Genomic DNA, 20,823 nt, shown 5'->3' with positions numbered 1-20,823 from the left:
TATCACTAAGTAAGTGCTGCATTACATAAGGTCTGCACACACAATAAATGTTTATATATGCACTGTATATATCAGTAATTAAGTGCTGCATTACATAAGGTCTGCACACACAATAAATGTTTTTATATGCACAGTATATATCACTAAGTAACTGCTGCATTACATAAGGTCTGTACACACAATAAATGTTTATATATGCACAGTATATATCAGTAATCAAGTGCTACATTACATAAGGTCTGCACACACAAATGTTTATATATGCACAGTATATATTAGTAATTAAGCGCTGCATTACATAAGGTCTGCACACACAATAAATGTTTATATATGCACAGTATATATCAGTAATTATGTCACATTACATAAGATCTGCACACACAATAAACGTTTATATATGCACAGTATATATCAGTAATTAAGCGCTACATTACATAAGGTCTGCACACACAATAAATGTTTATATATGCACAGTATATATCAGTAATTAAGTGTCACATTACATAAGGTCTGCACACACAATAAATGTTTATATATGCACAGTATATATCAGTAATTATATGTCGTATTACATAAGGTCTGCACACACAATAAATGTTTATATATGTACAGTATATATCAGTAATTATATGTCACATTACATAAGATCTGCACACACAATAAATGTTTATATATGCACAGTATATATCAGTAATTAAGTGCTGCATTACATAAGGTCTGCACACACAATAAATGTTTATATATGCACAGTATATATCAGTAATTATATGTCACATTACATAAGGTCTGCACACACAATAAATGTTTATATATGCACAGTATATATCAGTAATTAATGCTACATTACATAAGGTCTGTACACACAATAAATGTTTATATATGCACAGTATATATCAGTAATTAAGTGTCACATTACAAAAGGTCTGCACACACAAATGTTTATATACGTACAGTATATATCAGTTATTAAGTGCTGCATTACATAAGGTCTGCACACGCAATAAATGTTTATATATGCACAGTATATATCAGTAATTAAGTACTGCATTACAAAAGGTCTGCACACACAATAAATGTTTATATATGCACAGTATATATCAGTAATTATATGTCACATTACACAAGGTCTGCACACACAATAAATGTTTATATATGCACAGTATATATCAGTAATTAAGTGTCACATTATATAAGATCTGTACAAACAATAAATGTTTATATATGCACAGTATATATCAGTAATTAAGTGCTGCATTACATAAGGTCTGCACACACAATAAATGTTTATATATGCACAGTATATATCAGTAATTAAGTGCTGCATTACATAACGTCTGCACACACAATAAATGTTTATATATGCACAGTATATATCAGTAATTATACGTCACATTACATAAGGTCTGCACACACAATAAATGTTTATATATGCACAGTATATATCAGTAATTATATGTCACATTACATAAGATCTGCACACACAATAAATGTTCATATATGCACAGTATATATCAGTAATTAAGTGCTGCATTACATAAGGTCTGCACACACAATAAATGTTTATATATGCACAGTATATATCAGTAATTAATGCTACATTACATAAGGTCTGTACACACAATAAATGTTTATATATGCACAGTATATATCAGTAATTAAGTGTCACATTACAAAAGGTCTGCACACTCAAATGTTTATATACGTACAGTATATATCAGTTATTAAGTGCTGCATTACATAAGGTCTGCACACGCAATAAATGTTTATATATGCACAGTATATATCAGTAATTAAGTGTCACATTATATAAGATCTGTACAAACAATAAATGTTTATATATGCACAGTATATATCAGTAATTAAGTGCTGCATTACATAAGGTCTGCACACACAATAAATGTTTATATATGCACAGTATATATCAGTAATTATACGTCACATTACATAAGGTCTGCACACACAATAAATGTTTATATATGCACAGTATATATCAGTAATTATATGTCACATTATATAAGGTCTTCACACACAATAAATGTTTATATATGCACAGTATATATCAGTAATTAATGCTACATTACATAAGGTCTGCACACACAATAAATGTTTATATATGCACAGTATATATCAGTAATTAAGTGCTGCATTACATAAGGTCTGCACACACAATAAATGTTTATATATGCACAGTATATATCAGTAATTATATGTCACATTACATAAGGTCTGCACACACAATAAATGTTTATATATGCACAGTATATATCAGTAATTATATGTCACATTATATAAGGTCTTCACACACAATAAATGTTTATATATGCACAGTATATATCAGTAATTATGTCACATTACATAAGGTCTGCACACACAATAAATGTTTATATATGCACAGTATATATCAGTAATTAAGTGTCACATTACATAAGGTCTGCACACACAATAAATGTTTATATATGCACAGTATATATCAGTAATTAAGTGCTGCATTACATAAGGTCTGCACACACAATAAATGTTTATATGTGCACAGTATATATCAGTAATTATATGTCACATTACATAAGGTCTGCACACACAATAAATGTTTATATATGCACAGTATATATCAGTAATTATATGTTGCATTACATAAAGGCAGTGTAGGGCACAATTGGGCCTGGAGCAAAGCTAAGGGATAAAGCCGTAGGGAGAGATAGGAGAAGAGGGCTGGCTAGGGAGGTTAGTTGCAACAATGTTGCATGCAAGGGAGGGGCCCACTACTCACCTTAAAAGTGGGGATCATCAGCTTCCTGGCCCTCTTCTTCCTGGAATCCGGTGCAGACGAGTTCTTTCTGTTATTGTTCAGGGTAATTCCTCATTTCTGTGAACAATGCAGCGATCCAGACGATCCAAACTCCCTCCACAGCGCTTCCACGAGTTGGTGTTTGAAAAACCTTGATCAGACAAACAGAAAAAACAGATAAGTGCACAAGATGATATTGAAGAGCTAGATGACATAATACCACTTACACAGTACACTACTGAGGCTAGGCCTAGTGCTACTAGAGCACAGAATAAACAGATAAGTGCACTAGATAGTATTGAAGAGCTAGATGACATAATTCCACCTACACAGTACACTACTGAGACTAGGCCTAGTGCTATTAGAACACAGAAAAAACAGATTAGTCACACAGTTAGTAGGCTAGATATACATGCAGCTAGTGAGGGAGATGAGGGAGATGATTCAGCCTATGCATCAGTTGCAATGGCTAGGCCTGATGAAATATCAGCCTGTCTCCAAACTCATGCTTTGCAGGCTTCAGCTAGGCCTCAGGCTTTAAGTTCCCCCTCGGCCAGGCCGCATGTTCAGGCTGAGGCCTATTCGGATAGCGTGGTCTCTCCAACAGCAAGGCCTATTACTGATAGGGGCCCGGCCCACGTGGCAACCACAGCCCCTGCTGATGCAATTCAGGCCCACGTAGCAACCGCAACCTCAGGCCCTCCAATCTATTTGGGCCCTCAGGTATTTCATTCAACAGACTCTCTGGTTGCCCAAAACCCCCCTTTGGCGTCCCCTGTGGCCCACTCAGGCCCCGTTTTGGGTGTTCAATCCCACACGGGCCTGGACAGTGCGGTAGTAGTAGGGCCCGTTTCGGGCCTTCAATCAGTTTTGGGCCAGGGTACCTCGCAAATTCACCCATCCTTAGTATTGCCCTCTGCACCACAAGCCCCTGTGCTGCCCGTTATGCCCCCTTCTGCTCCCCCATGCCATCAGGTGGTCTTACCTGAATCGGCGGTTTCATCTCTTCTGTCCGCGATCCCACCGTCGGCTGTTTCGGCGGTATCCTCAATCCTAGCGTCCATCGTAGCGGCGATGTCTCCGTCGGGTCTTCAAGGTCCTCGTCGGGTCTTCAGGGTCCTCCGTCGGGTCTTCCAGGTCCTCTTCACGCGATGCCGGTGTCGGGTCCTCCAAGCCAGGCCGCAGGTCCTCCGAGTCAAATTGTAAGTGCGCAACCGGAAGTTCCGGTCACGCGCCCATCCACTTCCGGTTCCGGCGGTCACAGCAGCGTCGGGACTCTGAGGGAACGGTTGCATCCTCTTCAGCTCCGGGAAGGTGAGCACCATCAGAGGATTTCGGCCGGGGGTGGGTTAATAGGCCGCAAGGGTCCTCAAGTGCGGCAGAGGAGGGCACCATCACGGGTTATTAGCAGAGTGGCATTGGCTGGTACGGGGTCTCAAGAAGGCAGTAGAGGTTTTTCTCTTAGCGCAGGCTCCCACAGAGGCTTAAAAAGTAGGAGGGGTGTTACCGCTAGGGCTAATAGATTAACACATTACATAAGATCTGCACACACAATAAATGTTTATATATGCACAGTATATATCAGTAATTATATGTTGCATTACATAAGGTCTGCACACACAATAAATGTTTATATATGCACAGTATATATCAGTAATTAAGTGTCACATTACATAAGGTCTGCACACACAATAAATGTTTATATATGCACAGTATATATCAGTAATTAAGTGTCACATTACATAAGGTCTGCACACACAATAAATGTTTATATATGCACAGTATATATCAGTAATTATATGTCACATTACATAAGATCTGCACACACAATAAATGTTTATATATGCACAGTATATATCAGTAATTAAGTGCTACATTATATAAGGTCTGCACACACAATAAATGTTTATATATGCACAGTATATATCAGTAATTAAGTGCTGCATTACATAAGGTCTGCACACACAATAAATGTTTATATATGCACAGTATATATCAGTAATTAAGGGCTGCATTGCATAAGGTCTGCGCACACAATACATGTTTATATATGCACAGTATATATCAGTAATTAAGTGCTACATTATATAAGGTTTGTACAAACAATAAATGTTTATATATGCACAGTATATATCAGTAATTAAGTGTCACATTACAAAAGGTCTGCACTCACAATAAATGTTTATATATGCACAGTATATATCAGTAATTAAGTGCTACATTACATAAGATCTGCACACACAATAAATGTTTATATATGTACAGTATATATCAGTAATTATATGTCACATTACATAAGGTCTGCACACACAATAAATGTTTATATATGCACAGTATATATCAGTAATTAAGTGCTGCATTACATAAGGTCTGCACACACAATAAATGTTTATATATGCACAGTATATATCAATAATTAAGTGCTACATTACATAAGGTCTGCACACACAATAAATGTTTATATATGCACAGTATATATCAGTAATTAATGCTACATTATATAAGGTCTGTACAAACAATAAATGTTTATATATGCACAGTATATATCAGTAATTAAGCGCTGCATTGCATAAGGTCTGCACACAATAAATGTTTATATATGCACAGTATATATCAGTAATTAATGCTACATTATATAAGGTCTGTACAAACAATAAATGTTTATATATGCACAATATGAAAAATATGAAGATAGAGAAGCGCAGCACGCTCTAAGTGTAATCCGTTTGATAACATCCTAACAAATCCCCTTCCCTGGATATTACTCACAAGATAGGTCTGTACAATGTGCGCATCGGTTGTACACAACCATGTAGCTTGTTTGTTCCCCCCGTTCGTCAGATCCACCTCCTTCTATGACATCTGGAATGGCTGTCCAACCGAAGGGCTTGTTTCTCTTTCCAACCAGGATCCACAATCAAACATGTATGAATGGGATACTACTCCAGCGTTTCAATAGAACACGTTTATTACAAGTATATATTAAAATAGAATGACTTACAGATAGTAGTCTCTCAGCTCACCATATAGGTGCCCACAATAATGAGCCCTGGTAGCCTCCCTAAGACTAAGTTAAAATATATATAGAACTTCTCTACGTACGTTTCGTTTCTGTTCCAGAAACTTTTACAAGAGTCTCTTAGGATATTATCAAACGGATTACACTTAGAGCGTGCTGCGCTTCTCTATCTTCATATTTTTCAGCTGTTTGGTAAACGAGTCTTTGATGGGACTGTGCTGAGAAGCTGCAATACAAGACACGCTGAATAGAAGGGATGTAAAGAACCCCCACGATTAATTTTAACACAACATTTCATCTAATAGAAAAAAGGACATATATATGAACACTTACAAGTTGAAAAGCGGTATTTACAGTGAAATAACACTATTAGACATATGTTATTGCATTTTGTGTGCTCAGACCTAATAGTTTGAGCTGGGTAGTAGCGCACTTTAGGTTGCTTTTTTTTTATATGCACAATATATATCAGTAATCAAGTGTAGCATTACAAGAGGTCTGCACACACAATAAGGGCGAGATTACAAGTGGAGCGTTATTTAATGCTCCTGTTTGAACGTTAACTGCTCTAGAAGTAAGCTTCTTGTGCATGCTGCACTCGTATTACAAGTTTGAAGTAAACTGTTTTCACTCGCGCTAACCAGACAAGCGCAAAAAGCTGAACTTACAACATGGCGCACAATATAATGTATTGCCCCATAGAGGTCAATAGAGCAAAAAAAGTGGGGGAAAAACTAACAACCCACTCGCACACAAACCCGATCTTATATTCTCAAGTGCGCTAACCCGACATGAAAATATGAATATTTCACATTCAAATGTTCTTCACATAGAAGAATAGTTTCTATTTATTCATAAATACATATTTCTATATACATTTGATGGCATTTTTGTACAATATCTATCTATCTATATATATCTACTTCTCTATATCTATCTCTATATCTATATCTATCTATATCTATCTATACCTCTATATCTATATCTTACTATATCTCTATCTCTATATCTATATCTCAATATCTCTGTCTCTATATCTATATCTCAATATCTCTGTCTCTATATCTATATCTCTATCTCTATATCTATATCTATCTATATCTATCTATACCTCTATATCTATATCTTACTATATCTCTATCTCTATATCTATATCTCAATATCTCTGTCTCTATATCTATATCTCAATATCTCTGTCTCTATATCTATATCTCTATCTCTATATCTATATCTATCTATATCTATCTATACCTCTATATCTATATCTTACTATATCTCTATCTCTATATCTATATCTCAATATCTCTGTCTCTATATCTATATCTCTATCTATCTATATCTATCTATACCTCTATATCTATATCTTACTATATCTCTATCTCTATATCTATATCTCAATATCTCTGTCTCTATATCTATATCTCTATCTCTATATCTATATCTATCTATATCTATCTATACCTCTATAACTATATCTTACTATATCTCTATCTCTATATCTATATCTCTCTATATCTCTATGGGGCATATTTTTCAAAGTGTCAACTAAAAATACGCTTGAATTTCACGTCGTATTTGTCAAGAGATTGATCCGCCATAGTTATCAAAGCGTCAAAATTGGCAAATGTTGAAATTTGTAACGTAATGTACGACCCCACGATCTGAATCCGACGCAGATCGATGCAAGTTGAAAACAGGAGTATTCAAGCAGAATTCTGTTAATTCGCTCTCCTAATCGACACTATTTGAACCTCTCACTAAGTTATCAAAAATTCTACATTTACGCCTGCGTCTTTTCCGACTCAGCGTACCTAGTTTGCAATCCGCCACCCTTGAGGTCGCAGATGCCATAAAACTCAATGGAAGTCGGAAAACACAGAAAGCTTATGTTTGATGCTGCAAGAGAATGAAGTATATTACACAATAAAAGTAAATTAGAAACATTATCAATATTGTATACCCTTTCTAAATCAAACAATTGCTACACATCTGGTGCACTAGTAGATATAGGGATAAAATACATTACTACTTATGGATTATGTGACAACTTTGTCTCTCATTACAAAGCAAGGGGACAATATTATATCTACACATTTGGTGCACTAGTAGATATAGGGAATACATTACTACTTATGGATTATGTTACATCTTTGTCTCTCAGTACAAAGCAAGGGGACAATATTATTGCTACACATCTGGTGCACTAGTAGATATAGGGATAAAAATACATTACTACTTATGGATTATGTTACAACTTTGTCTCTCATTACAAAGCAAGGGGACAATATTATATCTACATATTTAGTGCACTAGTAGATATAGGGAATACATTACTACTTATGGATTATGCTACAACTTTGTCTCTCATTACAAAGCAAGGGGACAATATTATTGCTACACATTTGGTGCACTAGTAGATATAGAGATAAAATACATTACTACTTATGGATTATGTTACATCTTTGTCTCTCAGTACAAAGCAAGGGGACAATATTATATCTACACATCTGGTGCACTAGTAGATATAGGGAATACATTACTACTTATGGATTATGTTACATCTTTGTCTCTCAGTACAAAGCAAGGGGACAATATTATTGCTACACATCTGGTGCACTAGTAGATATAGGGATAAAAATACATTACTACTTATGGATTATGTTACAACTTTGTCTCTCATTACAAAGCAAGGGGACAATATTATATCTACATATTTAGTGCACTAGTAGATATAGGGAATACATTACTACTTATGGATTATGTTACATCTTTGTCTCTCATTACAAAGCAAGGGGACAATATTATTTCTACACATTTGGTGCACTAGTAGATATAAGGATAACATACATTACTACTTATGGATTATGTTACATCTTTGTCTCTCATTACAAAGCAAGGGGACAATATTATATCTACATATTTAGTGCACTAGTAGATATAGGGAATACATTACTACTTATGGATTATGTTACATCTTTGTCTCTCATTACAAAGCAAGGGGACAATATTATTTCTACACATTTGGTGCACTAGTAGATATAGAGATAAAATACATTACTACTTATGGATTATGTTACAACTTTGTCTCTCATTACAAAGCAAGGGGACAATATTACTTCTATATATTTAGTGCACTAGTAGATATAGGGAATACATTACTACTTATGGATTATGCTACATCTTTGTCTCTCATTACAAAGCAAGGGGACAATATTATTGCTACACATTTGATGCACTAGTAGATATAGGGAATACATTACTACTTATGGATTATGCTACATCTTTGTCTCTCATTACAAAGCAAGGGGACAATATTATATCTACACATTTGGTGCACTAGTAGATATAGGGAATACATTACTACTTATGGATTATGCTACATCTTTGTCTCTCATTACAAAGCAAGGGGACAATATTATTTCTACACATCTGGTGCACTAGTAGATATAGGGATAAAAATACATTACTACTTATGGATTATGTTACAACTTTGTCTCTCAGTACAAAGCAAGGGGACAATATTATTGCTACACATTTGATGCACTAGTAGATATAGGGAATACATTACTACTTATGGATTATGCTACATCTTTGTCTCTCATTACAAAGCAAGGGGACAATATTATTTCTACACATCTGGTGCACTAGTAGATATAGGGATAAAAATACATTACTACTTATGGATTATGTTACAACTTTGTCTCTCATTACAAAGCAAGGGGACAATATTATATCTACACATTTGGTGCAAAGTTTTGTCCCAAACTTGTTGCACTAATAGAGATAAAAATGAAATAAATACACAACATATTATAGCTAACTTCCTTTTTATTTTTTGTGAACAATCTATGTGCACCATGTTTAAGCCATGTAATACAAGTCCCACTCTCTACTTTGCGCCATATTTGACGCAACACTTTTCACACCAATTATGACGCAAACCCCTAAACAACCCACACACTAGTGATTTTTTCCATCACTTTTGATTGGAATATGCATAAGCACATGATTTATGACATTAGCCAATCTGATTCAAATATACATTTTAAACTATTACTAACAAATCAAATTGCTCGATACTTGTGCCATTGATCACTCATCAGAACGTGTAAGTGCCATTTGTTACATTGTGTATTATACTTTGAAACTATGTATATGTGAAATTAGTATTAAAGATAAACATTGATGCTGACATTAGGACACACAGTGTAATATTTTAGACAAGGATTTTAAAATTCAAATTGATGTTTGATTCAATATAATCTTAAGCTGATAGCTCAAAGGGATAGCCCACCTAACATTAAACTGTCATGATTTAGATACAGCAGAAATTAAAATCACCTCTTTACTGGCATGCTATTTTCAGTGTATTTCTTCCTTCTCTTGAATTTCTTTTATAGTAAGAAATGTCATCTTATATGCCAGCCCATTTTATAACACCTGTGTAGGGATGGTTTTTAAAACTAGATTTCAATCAGGAGGGGTTACAAATGTACAGAGAGAAAACTGGCCCAGCTCTTAAAATATCAATTGATTGCAAATAAATACATATGATACTCTGATTACATGTTATATTTGCAATTATTCCTGCTCAAAATAATAATACATTTACACTATATACATAATGGGGCCTATCTATCAAGCTCCGGATGGAGCTTGATGGCCCGTGTTTCTGGCGAGTCTGAAGACTCGCCAGAAACAGCAGTTATGAAGCAGCGGTCTAAAGACAGTTGCTCCATAACCCTGTCCGCCTGCTCTGAGCAGGCGGACAGGAATCGCTGCAATTCAACCCGATCAAATACGATCGGGTTGATTGACACCTCCCTGCGGACCTGATCCGCACTGTCGGATCAGGTCCGCAAGACCTTTCATAAATAGAGGCCTTAGTGGTATAAATAAACACAGAGATATGACAGACAACATTGTTTAGAACAAAAAAAGGAACTTAGGAAAATGTAAATATGTTTGCAAAAGATTTCTTGCATAACACACACACACACACACACACACACATATATATATATATATATATATATATATATATATATATATATATATATACACACACACACACACACACATATATATATATATATATATATATATATATATATATATATATATATATATACACACAAGTATGTGCCAGGATATATGTACAAATTCTAGCATTAATAATAATTTGAAAAATAAAATAAAAAATATGCCTTCTAGAAACACAAATACACATTGATTTATGTGAAAGTATCATATAACAAATAAACATAAAAATAACTTTCTATGAGATATTTGTTTTTGGAGGTATAAATCTATCTATTTCTTGGACATTCACAGATGAAAAATTAGCTTTAGAGAAATTTGCTTGTTCATGGACAGTAATGAAATGGTATGAATAAAGTTTGGAAAAACCCGAATAACCGCGACATTGATGACTGTTAGTTAACAACAGTCCGATGCTCTTCGCACAGTACTTGACGTGTGTGTTTTTGATGACTTTTTTGATAAATAAGGGTAATGTATTTAGATCCATGGCAGCGATGTCTGGCGAACGTATTGACGCCGGCGAATGCAACATAGTTGACGCTTTGATAAATAGGCCCCTATATCTATATATATATATCTCTATATCTCTATCTATATCTCTAGATCTATATCTATCTATCTCTCTCTCTCTCTCTCTCTCTCTCTCTATATATATATATATATATATATATATATATCTAGGTGTTATTATGAGTGTAACTGTACTTTGTAATGTCTTTTTGATGTGTTTTGTGTCCCTTTTTTGTTTTGCAAAACAGTTACCCTGACTCGCTGTGCGCTAACATTTTTAACAAGTGAAAAACTCACAATGTCAGAATAGAATTACATGAAAAGGGGACTAAATAAATAATGAACGTATATTGCAGTTTTTATATATACAATTTATCATTTTATATTAGTGTTTAATGTCCCCTTAATCCTACTTGATGTATTCCAGACTCTATGGGCACAGAGGAAAATGTATTAAATTATATTACACAAAATAAAAAAATTCTAATCTTTCCAATTTACATTTGTATATCGGAATAATGGGAACAGCTGCTATTTTTTTCTTCAATAACTGAGCAATCACAGTCTTTCCAAATAAAAAAAGATGGTTGCGCTGGTCTGTGCACGCGCGTACTGTTTATCTGGTCTGTGCACGCATACTGTTTATCTGGTCTGTGTACGAGCGTACTGTTTATCTGGTCTGCGCAGGTGTGTACTGTTTATCTGGTCTGTGCATGCGCGTACTGTTTATCTGGTCTGCGCACGCGTACTGTTTATTGTGCACAAGCGTACTGTTTATCTGGTCTGCGCATGCGTACTGTTGATCTGGTCTGCGCATGCGTACTGTTTATCTGGTCTGCGCACGCGTACTGTTTATCTGGTCTGCGCACGCGTATTGTTTTTCTGGTCTGCGCACGCATACTGTTTATCTGGTCTGCGCACGCGTACTGTTTATCTGGTCTGCGCACGCGTACTGTTTATCTGGTCTGCGCATGCGTACTGTTTATCTGGTCTGCGTACGCGTACTATCTATCCGGTCTGTGCACGCGTACTGTTTATCTGGTCTGCGCACGCGTACTGTTTATCTGGTCTGCGCACGCGTACTGTTTATCTGGTCTGCGCACGTGTACTGTTTATCTGGTCTGCGCATGCGTACTGTTTATCTGGTCTGCGCATGCGTACTGTCTATCTGGTCTGCGCACGCACGTACTGTTTATCTGGTCTGCGCACGCACGTACTGTTTATCTGGTCTGCGCACGCACGTACTATCTGGTCTGCGCATGCGTACTGTTTATCTGGCCTGCGCACGCATACTGTCTCTCTGGTCTGTGCACGCGTACTGTATTACTGGTCTGCGCACGCGTACTGTATATCTGGTCTGCGCACGTGTGTACTGTTTATCTGGTCTGCGCATGCGTACTGTTTATCTGGTCTGCACACGCGTACTGTCTATCTGGTCTGCGCATGCGTACTGTTTTTCTGCTGGGAGCACAAGAATACTGTAGGCCCATATGTGTTATTGGTGGACCTGTGGGCTCTACCCATTTATTAAGCGGCTTTTGCTGTTGAAATCCATTTGATACAAGATATTTATGCAATAAGTTGAGGTCAGATGAGTCCAATGGGTGGATTTTCTGATATGTGTTTGATACGGTTGTGTTTAAATCATTTGTATTGTGACGTTGAAAAAGGCGTAAGATAGGAATGAAACCCTTTATTAGGATTTGTGTCTCTAGAAAACAAAGCGTGTCCCTTGGTTCCTTTCTGCTGATACAGTTACATAATGCGCCTCCCTTGCTATTACTCACATAGGTATCTCTGTATTTAGATTTCCTACATGGCAGTTTATGGGGTGTGTAATGTTTTGTTGCTGTCACCTAAGGTGATAAAATGTCTCCATAACTGGAAAGTACCTGGGATTCCTGGCACATCCAAAACTCACCTGTAAGCAAATTCTTCCCTTTGTGTTGTGTAGATATGTCACTGCGAGGCACTCCCAGAGGTCGGTGTCACCGTCTGCCTGGTCTGGAAAGATCCTCCACACAGAGTCCACCCTCACAGCCTTGTGGGAAAGGATTGTCATGATGGCATTTGCGAGGTGACACTGCAACCACGAGAGGGGGAGACACGGCACAGGTGAAATATGCAAAACCGCTTTACAAATAAACAGTGCTGTTTTATCAATGTGCTACGTTACACGAATAAACATTAACGTAGATTTGAGTTACAGAGTCAATATATCCCATAGCAGTTCAGTCATTTTATTATAATGTTTTCTAAACCATGGCAATGCCTAAGAAGATCCCTTTAATGTAAAGGAAAAGACATTCAGCTAGATTACGAGTTTTGAGCGCTATAGGGATTTTAACAACGGCCACAAAAGCGGCGTTATTTCACCCCCCAATAGCGAGTTTAAAAAAAGCAGGCTTGTGCGGGTGAAATGGTTGCGTTGAGCTCAATACCGCACCAGAAACAAGCGCTGCTTTGACGTGCTCGTGCACGCTTTCCCCATAGACATCAGTGGGGAGAGCCGGCAAAAAAAAGTCTAACACCTGCGATCGCGGAAACAAAAGCTCCGTAACGCAGCCCCATTGATGTCTATGGGGAAAAAGAAAATAATGTTTAAACCAAACACCCTAACATAAACCCTGAGTCTAAACACCCCTACATCACCGCCACCTACATAATGTTATTAACCCCTAATCTGCCGCCTCCATCACCGCCACCTACATAATGTTATTAACCCCTAATCTGCCGCCCCTAACATCACCGCCACCTACATAATGCTATTAACCCCTAATCTGCCGCCCCCAACATTGCCACCACCTACATAATGTTATTAACCCCTAATCTGCCGCCCCCAACATCGCCGCCACCTACATAAAACTATTAACCCCTAATCTGCCGCTCCAGATCTCGCTGCCACTATACTAAAGTTATTAAACCCTAAACCTCTGGCCTCCCATATCACTACCACTAAATAAATCCATTAACCCCTAAACCTAACCCTAACGTAACCCTAACCCTAAGACTAACCCTAACACCCACTAACTTTAACATAATAGAAATATAGCTAAATTAAATTTACAATTATTAACTAAATAAACCTATTAACTCCTAAACCGCCAGCCCCCCCACATCGCAACAAGCTAAATTAAACTATATTAACCCCTAAACCTAACTCTAACCCCCCTAACTTTAACATAATTAAAATAGAGCTAAACTAAAGTTACAATTATTAACTAAATAATTCCTATTTAAAACTAAATACTTACCTGTGAAATAAATCCTAAGCTAGCTATTTTTATTTTACAGCTAAGTTTGTATTTATTTTAACTAGGTAGACTAGTTAGTAAATAGTTAATAACTATTTACTAACTACCTAGCTAAAATAAATACAAACTTACCTGTGAAATAAAACCTAAGCTGCCTTACACTAAAACCTAACATTACAAAAAATAAAAAAAGCTACCATTACAAAAAAAATGAACACTAAAATTACTAAAAATAAAAAAGAATTATACCTAATCTAATAGCCCTATCAAAATAAAAAAATGCCCTTTTAAGGGCAATGTCCATACAAATGCCCTTTTCAGGGCAATGGGGAGCTTAGTTGTATTTTAGATAGTTATTTTATTTGGGGGGTTGGTTGTGGGGGTGGTGGCTTTTACTGTTAGGGGGGGTGTTTGTATTTTTTTTTTTTACAGGTAAAAGCGCTGTTATCTTTGGGGCCCTTTTAAGGGACATTTGTAGTTTTTTGTAGGCTAGGTTTTTTTTTTTTTGGGGGGGGGGGGGTTATTTTCATTGGGCTATTAGATTAGGTGTAATTCTTTTTTATTTTTGATAATTTGTTTCTTATTTTTCATAATTTAGTGGGGGGGTTTGTAATATTTTTTTGTAATTAGATACTTTTTGTAATTTTTAGAGTAGTGTTAGGATTTTTTTAAAGTGTAGCTTATTTTAATTTAATTGGTAGTTAGTTTAATTGTAGCTTAATACTTAGTTTAGTTGTTAGTTTAAAATTAATTTATTTAATTTGACAGGTAAGTTTTAATTTAATTTAAGATAGGGAAATTGTAATTTTAATATAAAGTTAGGGGGTCGTTAGGTTTAGGGGTTAATAGTTTATTTTAGTATATTTCATTGTGGGGGCTTTCGTTTAGGGGTTAATAGTTTATTTTAGTATATTTCGTTGTGGGGGCCTGCGGATTAGGGATTAATAGGTTTATTATAGCAGTGGTGTGGGCGGACGGCAAATTAGGGGTTAATGCGATGCGGGAGGGCCTCGGTTAAGGGGTTAATATGTAATTTATGGGTGTTAGTGTACTTTTTCACACTTTAGTTGTGAGTTTTATGGTACAGCTTTGTAACGTAAAACTCATAACTACTGACATTAGATGGCGGTACGGATCTTGTCGGTATAGGGTGTACCGCTCACTTTTTGGCCTCCCAGGCAAATGGGAGTCCCATTGAAAAAGAGCTTTTTTAAAAGTGCGGTACAGACGTTGCATGTCTGGCTAAAAGGTGTGCGGTACAGCTATACTTGCAAGACTTGTAATAGCAGCGTTAGGGAAAAAGCAGCGTCATGGGCCATAGCGCTGCTTTTTCACTCATAACGCAAAACTGGTAATCTAGCTGAATATGAATTAGAAAATGATATTATTGCAAAATCTGGTTAAACAAACAAAAAGCTTATGGCAAAGAATTCACAAACGTTCATGAACGTAAAAGCTAAGCATCAAAAGTGAAAGGAAAATATATCAGCGGATAAATTCAGTTTCTATATAATGACTTAGGGCCTGATACTCAGTAGCTCGCGGGCATGCAGAGGTCTTTTTTAGACCTTATACTGTAATGTAGGCGTCTCCGTCACATACAAAACCTGCATAGTGAGATAAATATCTATGAAATTAAAATTTGTGTTTCTAACATTTTAGGGACCTCTCCATACTAATGAGATGTCTGAGATCATCCCGCCTGAGCTTTAGCTACTCAGACCCTAATGCGTTTGTGTGCAGTTTTCTGCACTTAACGAATAATAGGTACTAATAATAATTTCAAATGAATTTCAGTATGTTTAGAATAAACATGTTCAGAACCCAAAAATTTCTCTTCAATTATTATTATTATTGGGACAAAGTATTCTGTAATAAAAATACAGAGGATAAATGGATAACATTTAAAACTTTGTTAAATAAATCTACATATCAACACGTACCACATGGTTATAAAAGTAAAAGATATAAATCCAAATCAATGTGGCTAAAGAAAAATGTTATTAAATTAGGAAAAAACGTAAGGCATTTAAATTATTCAAAGAAAATAGTACAGACTCAACATACCAAGTATATAAGATATGTAACAAAGCAATCAAATTAGCCAAAATTAAAAGTGAAACATTAATTGCAAAGGATTCTAAGTCAAACCCTAAAAGTTTTTTTTTTAACTATATAAATGGCAAAAAATCTAAGAAGGACAATATTGGTACATTTAATATGTGGAGGGTAGCATGATTTCCAGTGACGGGAAAAAGGGTGAGGCACTAAACCAGTTCTTTCCTTCAGTATACACAAGAGAGGAACCAATGGGCAATACTTGGAAACAAACTAGAACATGTCAGCCCATACCATTAACTGGGTTATCTCTAGAGCATATCAGAAAAAACTGGATAATATTAAGGTAAATAAAACTCCAGGCCCAGATGAAATACACCAAAGGGTGTTACTCGAATTTAGCACTGTTATAGACAATCCACTACTCTTAATTTTTCAAGATTCATTATCCTCAGGCATGGTACCCCAGGATTGGCATAAAGCTGATGTGGTGCCACTCTTCAAAAAGGGAAGCAGGGATGATCCTGGAAGCTATAGACCAGTTAGTCTGACATCAATAGTGGGGAAGATATTTGAAGGGATTATAAGGGATTATATTGATAAGCATATTCATGTAAACAAGATTATGTGTTCAAATCAGCATGGTTTTTGAGAAATAGATCACATCAAACTAATCTAATTATATTCTATGAGGAAGTAAGTAAAAATATAGATAAAGGGGAATTAGTTGATGTAATATACTTAGATTTTGGAAAGGCGTTTGATACAGTGCCACATGAGAAATTAATGTATGAAATTAAAGGACTGGGAATAGCGGAAAATGTTAGTGCATGGATCAATAACTCGATAAAAGATAGGGAGCAATGAGTAGTAGTAAATGGATCATACTCGGATAGATTGGACAAAGGTAATCACTGGAGTCCCCCAGCAAATTAAATGCTTTTTTCCGCTGTAAGAGCAATAAAATTGTGGAACTCATTACCTAAGGAGGTAGTAAATGCCAATACCTTAGAAACATTAAAAAATTGTTTGGATACATTTCTGGCTAGAAACAAAATTCAGGGATATGATTGCTTGTATTACATGGGTCACTTTGTTTAATGGAATTAATTTAAGCTCAACTGAAGCATTTTTGTAAGTATATTAAGATTTATATAGGTTGAACTTGATGGACTTCTGTCTTTTTCAACCTCATTTACTATGGTGCATCTTGCACAATTCAAATGTAAAATGTATCGCACTAGATAGGAATGCCAGAAAAAATGTAACACTAAAGTGTATTCACTTCAAGATACAAGTAGTTTTGATTTTGATGTTTGTTTTTTTCGAACTCTTAACATATTTTTTCCATATATCTTGACAATTGTGACACATTTAATATAATTAGTTTTTAAAATCTTATTATAAACCCTCATATGTAAGTGCCATGCTATTTGCAAGTGGAGAGAGAGTATCTTGCTTACAGTACATTATCAGCAGTCTCTCTCTCACACACACTGACATATATGATATAGAGTGAGGCCTCGTGAGATATCGTATCCTAACACTGTTGTGCTTCAGTTTCAGTAACCTGGGCATTCAGTGTGTCAGGAAGAAAGAGATTGAGGCGTCTGTGAGAGAGAAACTCCGGCTCAATATAGATCCATTCAAAGGTAATATTGAGACATCTGTGGCAGAAAGCGATATCTGTATAACACTCACTACAGGGGCTGTTGAGAGAGAGCATTGTTTGTATAACTCTCAATATAGGGACCAGAGTATGTGACGCACCAACTAGAGAGACAGAGAGAGACGTCTGTACAGCTCTTAATATAAGGACCGGAGTATGTGACACACCAACTAGAGAGAGAGACGTCTGTATAGCTCTTAATATAAGGACCGGAGTATGTGACACACCAACTAGAGAGAGAGATGTCTGTATAGCTCTTAATATAAGGACCGGAGTATGTGACACACCAACTAGAGAGACAGAGAGAGACGTCTGTATAGCTTTTATTATAGGGACCGGAGTATGTGACACACCAACTAGAGAGAGACGTCTGTATAACTCTCAATATAGGGACCAGAGTATGTGACACACCAACTAGAGAGACAGAGAGAGACGTCTGTATAGCTCTTAATATAAGGACCGGAGTATGTGACACACCAACTAGAGAGAGACGTCTGTATAGCTCTTAATATAGGGACCGGAGTATGTGACACACCAACTAGAGAGACAGAGAGAGACGTCTGTATAGCTCTTAATATAGGGACCGGAGTATGTGACACACCAACTAGAGAGAGAGAGACCTCTGTATAGCTCTTAATATAGGGACCGGAGTATTTGACACACCAACTAGAGAGACAGAGAGAGAGATGTCTGTATAGCTTTTAATATAGGGACCGGAGTATTTGACACACCAACTAGAGAGACAGAGAAAGAGACATCTGTATAGCTCTTAATATAGGGACCGGAGTATGTGACACACCAACTAGAGAGACAGAGAGACGTCTGTATAGCTCTTTATATAGGGACCGGAGTATGTGACACACCAACTAGAGAGACGTCTGTATAGCTCTTTATATAGGGACCGGAGTATGTGACACACCAACTATAGAGACAGAGAGAGAGACGTCTGTATAGTTCTTAATATAGGGACCGGAGTATGTGACACACCAACTAGAGAGACAGAGCATTGTTTGTATAACTCTCAATATAGGGACCGGTGTATGTGACGCACCAACTAGAGAGACAGAGAGAGCAATGTTTGTATAACTCTCAATATAGGGACCGGTGTATGTGATGCACCAACTAGAGAGACAGAGAGAGCATTGTTTGTATAACTCTCAATATAGGGACCGGAGTATGTGACGCACCAACTAGAGAGACAGAGAGAGCATTGTTTGTATAACTCTCAATATAGGGACCGGAGTATGTGACACACCAACTAGAGAGACAGAGAGAGCATTGTTTGTATAACTCTCAATATAGGGACCGGAGTATGTGACGCACCAACTAGAGAGACAGAGAGAGCATTGTTTGTATAACTCTCAATATAGGGACCGGAGTATGTGACGCACCAACTAGAGAGACAGAGCATTGTTTGTATAACTCTCAATATAGGGACCGGAGTATGTGACACACCAACTAGAGAGACAGAGAGAGAGCATTGTTTGTATAACTCTCAATATAGGGACCTGTGTATGTGACGCACCAACTAGAGAGACAGAGAGAGCATTGTTTGTATAACTCTCAATATAGGGACCGGAGTATGTGACGCACCAACTAGAGAGACAGAGAGAGCATTGTTTGTATAACTCTCAATATAGGGACCGGAGTATGTGATGCACCAACTAGAGAGACAGAGAGAGCATTGTTTGTATAACTCTCAATATAGGGACCGGAGTATGTGACGCACCAACTAGAGAGACAGAGAGAGCATTGTTTGTATATCTCTCAATATAGGGACCGGAGTATGTGACACACCAACTAGAGAGACAGAGAGAGAGCATTGTTTGTATAACTCAATATAGGGACCGGTGTATGTGACACACCAACTAGAGAGACAGAGCATTGTTTGTATAACTCTCAATATAGGGACCGGAGTATGTGACACACCAACTAGAGAGACAGAGAGAGAGCATTGTTTGTATAACTCTCAATATAGGGACCTGTGTATGTGACGCACCAACTAGAGAGACAGAGAGAGCATTGTTTGTATAACTCTCAATATAGGGACCGGTGTATGTGACACACCAACTAGAGAGACAGAGAGAGCATTGTTTGTATAACTCTCAATATAGGGACCGGAGTATGTGACACACCAACTAGAGAGACAGAGAGAGCATTGTTTGTATAACTCTCAATATAGGGACCGGAGTATGTGACGCACCAACTAGAGAGACAGAGCATTGTTTGTATAACTCTCAATATAGGGACCGGTGTATGTGACACACCAACTAGAGAGACAGAGAGAGCATTGTTTGTATAACACTCAATATAGGGACCGGAGTATGTGACACACCAACTAGAGAGACAGAGAGAGCATTGTTTGTATAACACTCAATATAGGGACCGGAGTATGTGACGCACCCACTAGAGAGACAGAGAGAGCATTGTTTGTATAACTCTCAATATAGGGACCGGAGTATGTGACGCACCAACTAGAGAGACA

General features: G+C 36.8%; 1 protein-coding gene across 3 annotated transcripts in view; it reads left to right on the top strand.

Moving 5' to 3' along the window:
- Nucleotides 1-20,823, top strand: part of RELB (RELB proto-oncogene, NF-kB subunit) — a 223,108-nt gene that overhangs the window by 154,525 nt on the left and 47,760 nt on the right. For all 3 annotated transcript variants that reach the window (XM_053696513.1, XM_053696512.1, XM_053696514.1), the window contains 2 exons: nucleotides 13,312-13,472; nucleotides 18,230-18,321. In XM_053696513.1, coding sequence (XP_053552488.1) covers nucleotides 13,312-13,472; nucleotides 18,230-18,321 — 253 coding nt within the window. The remainder of the gene's footprint in view (nucleotides 1-13,311; nucleotides 13,473-18,229; nucleotides 18,322-20,823) is intronic.

Source organism: Bombina bombina, unplaced genomic scaffold, assembly GCF_027579735.1.
Source record: "Bombina bombina isolate aBomBom1 unplaced genomic scaffold, aBomBom1.pri scaffold_504, whole genome shotgun sequence".
NCBI classification, from domain to species: Eukaryota; Metazoa; Chordata; class Amphibia; order Anura; family Bombinatoridae; genus Bombina; species Bombina bombina.
The sequence above is the reverse complement of the archived record's forward strand: the minus strand, read 5'-3'. Positions and strand labels throughout refer to the sequence as shown.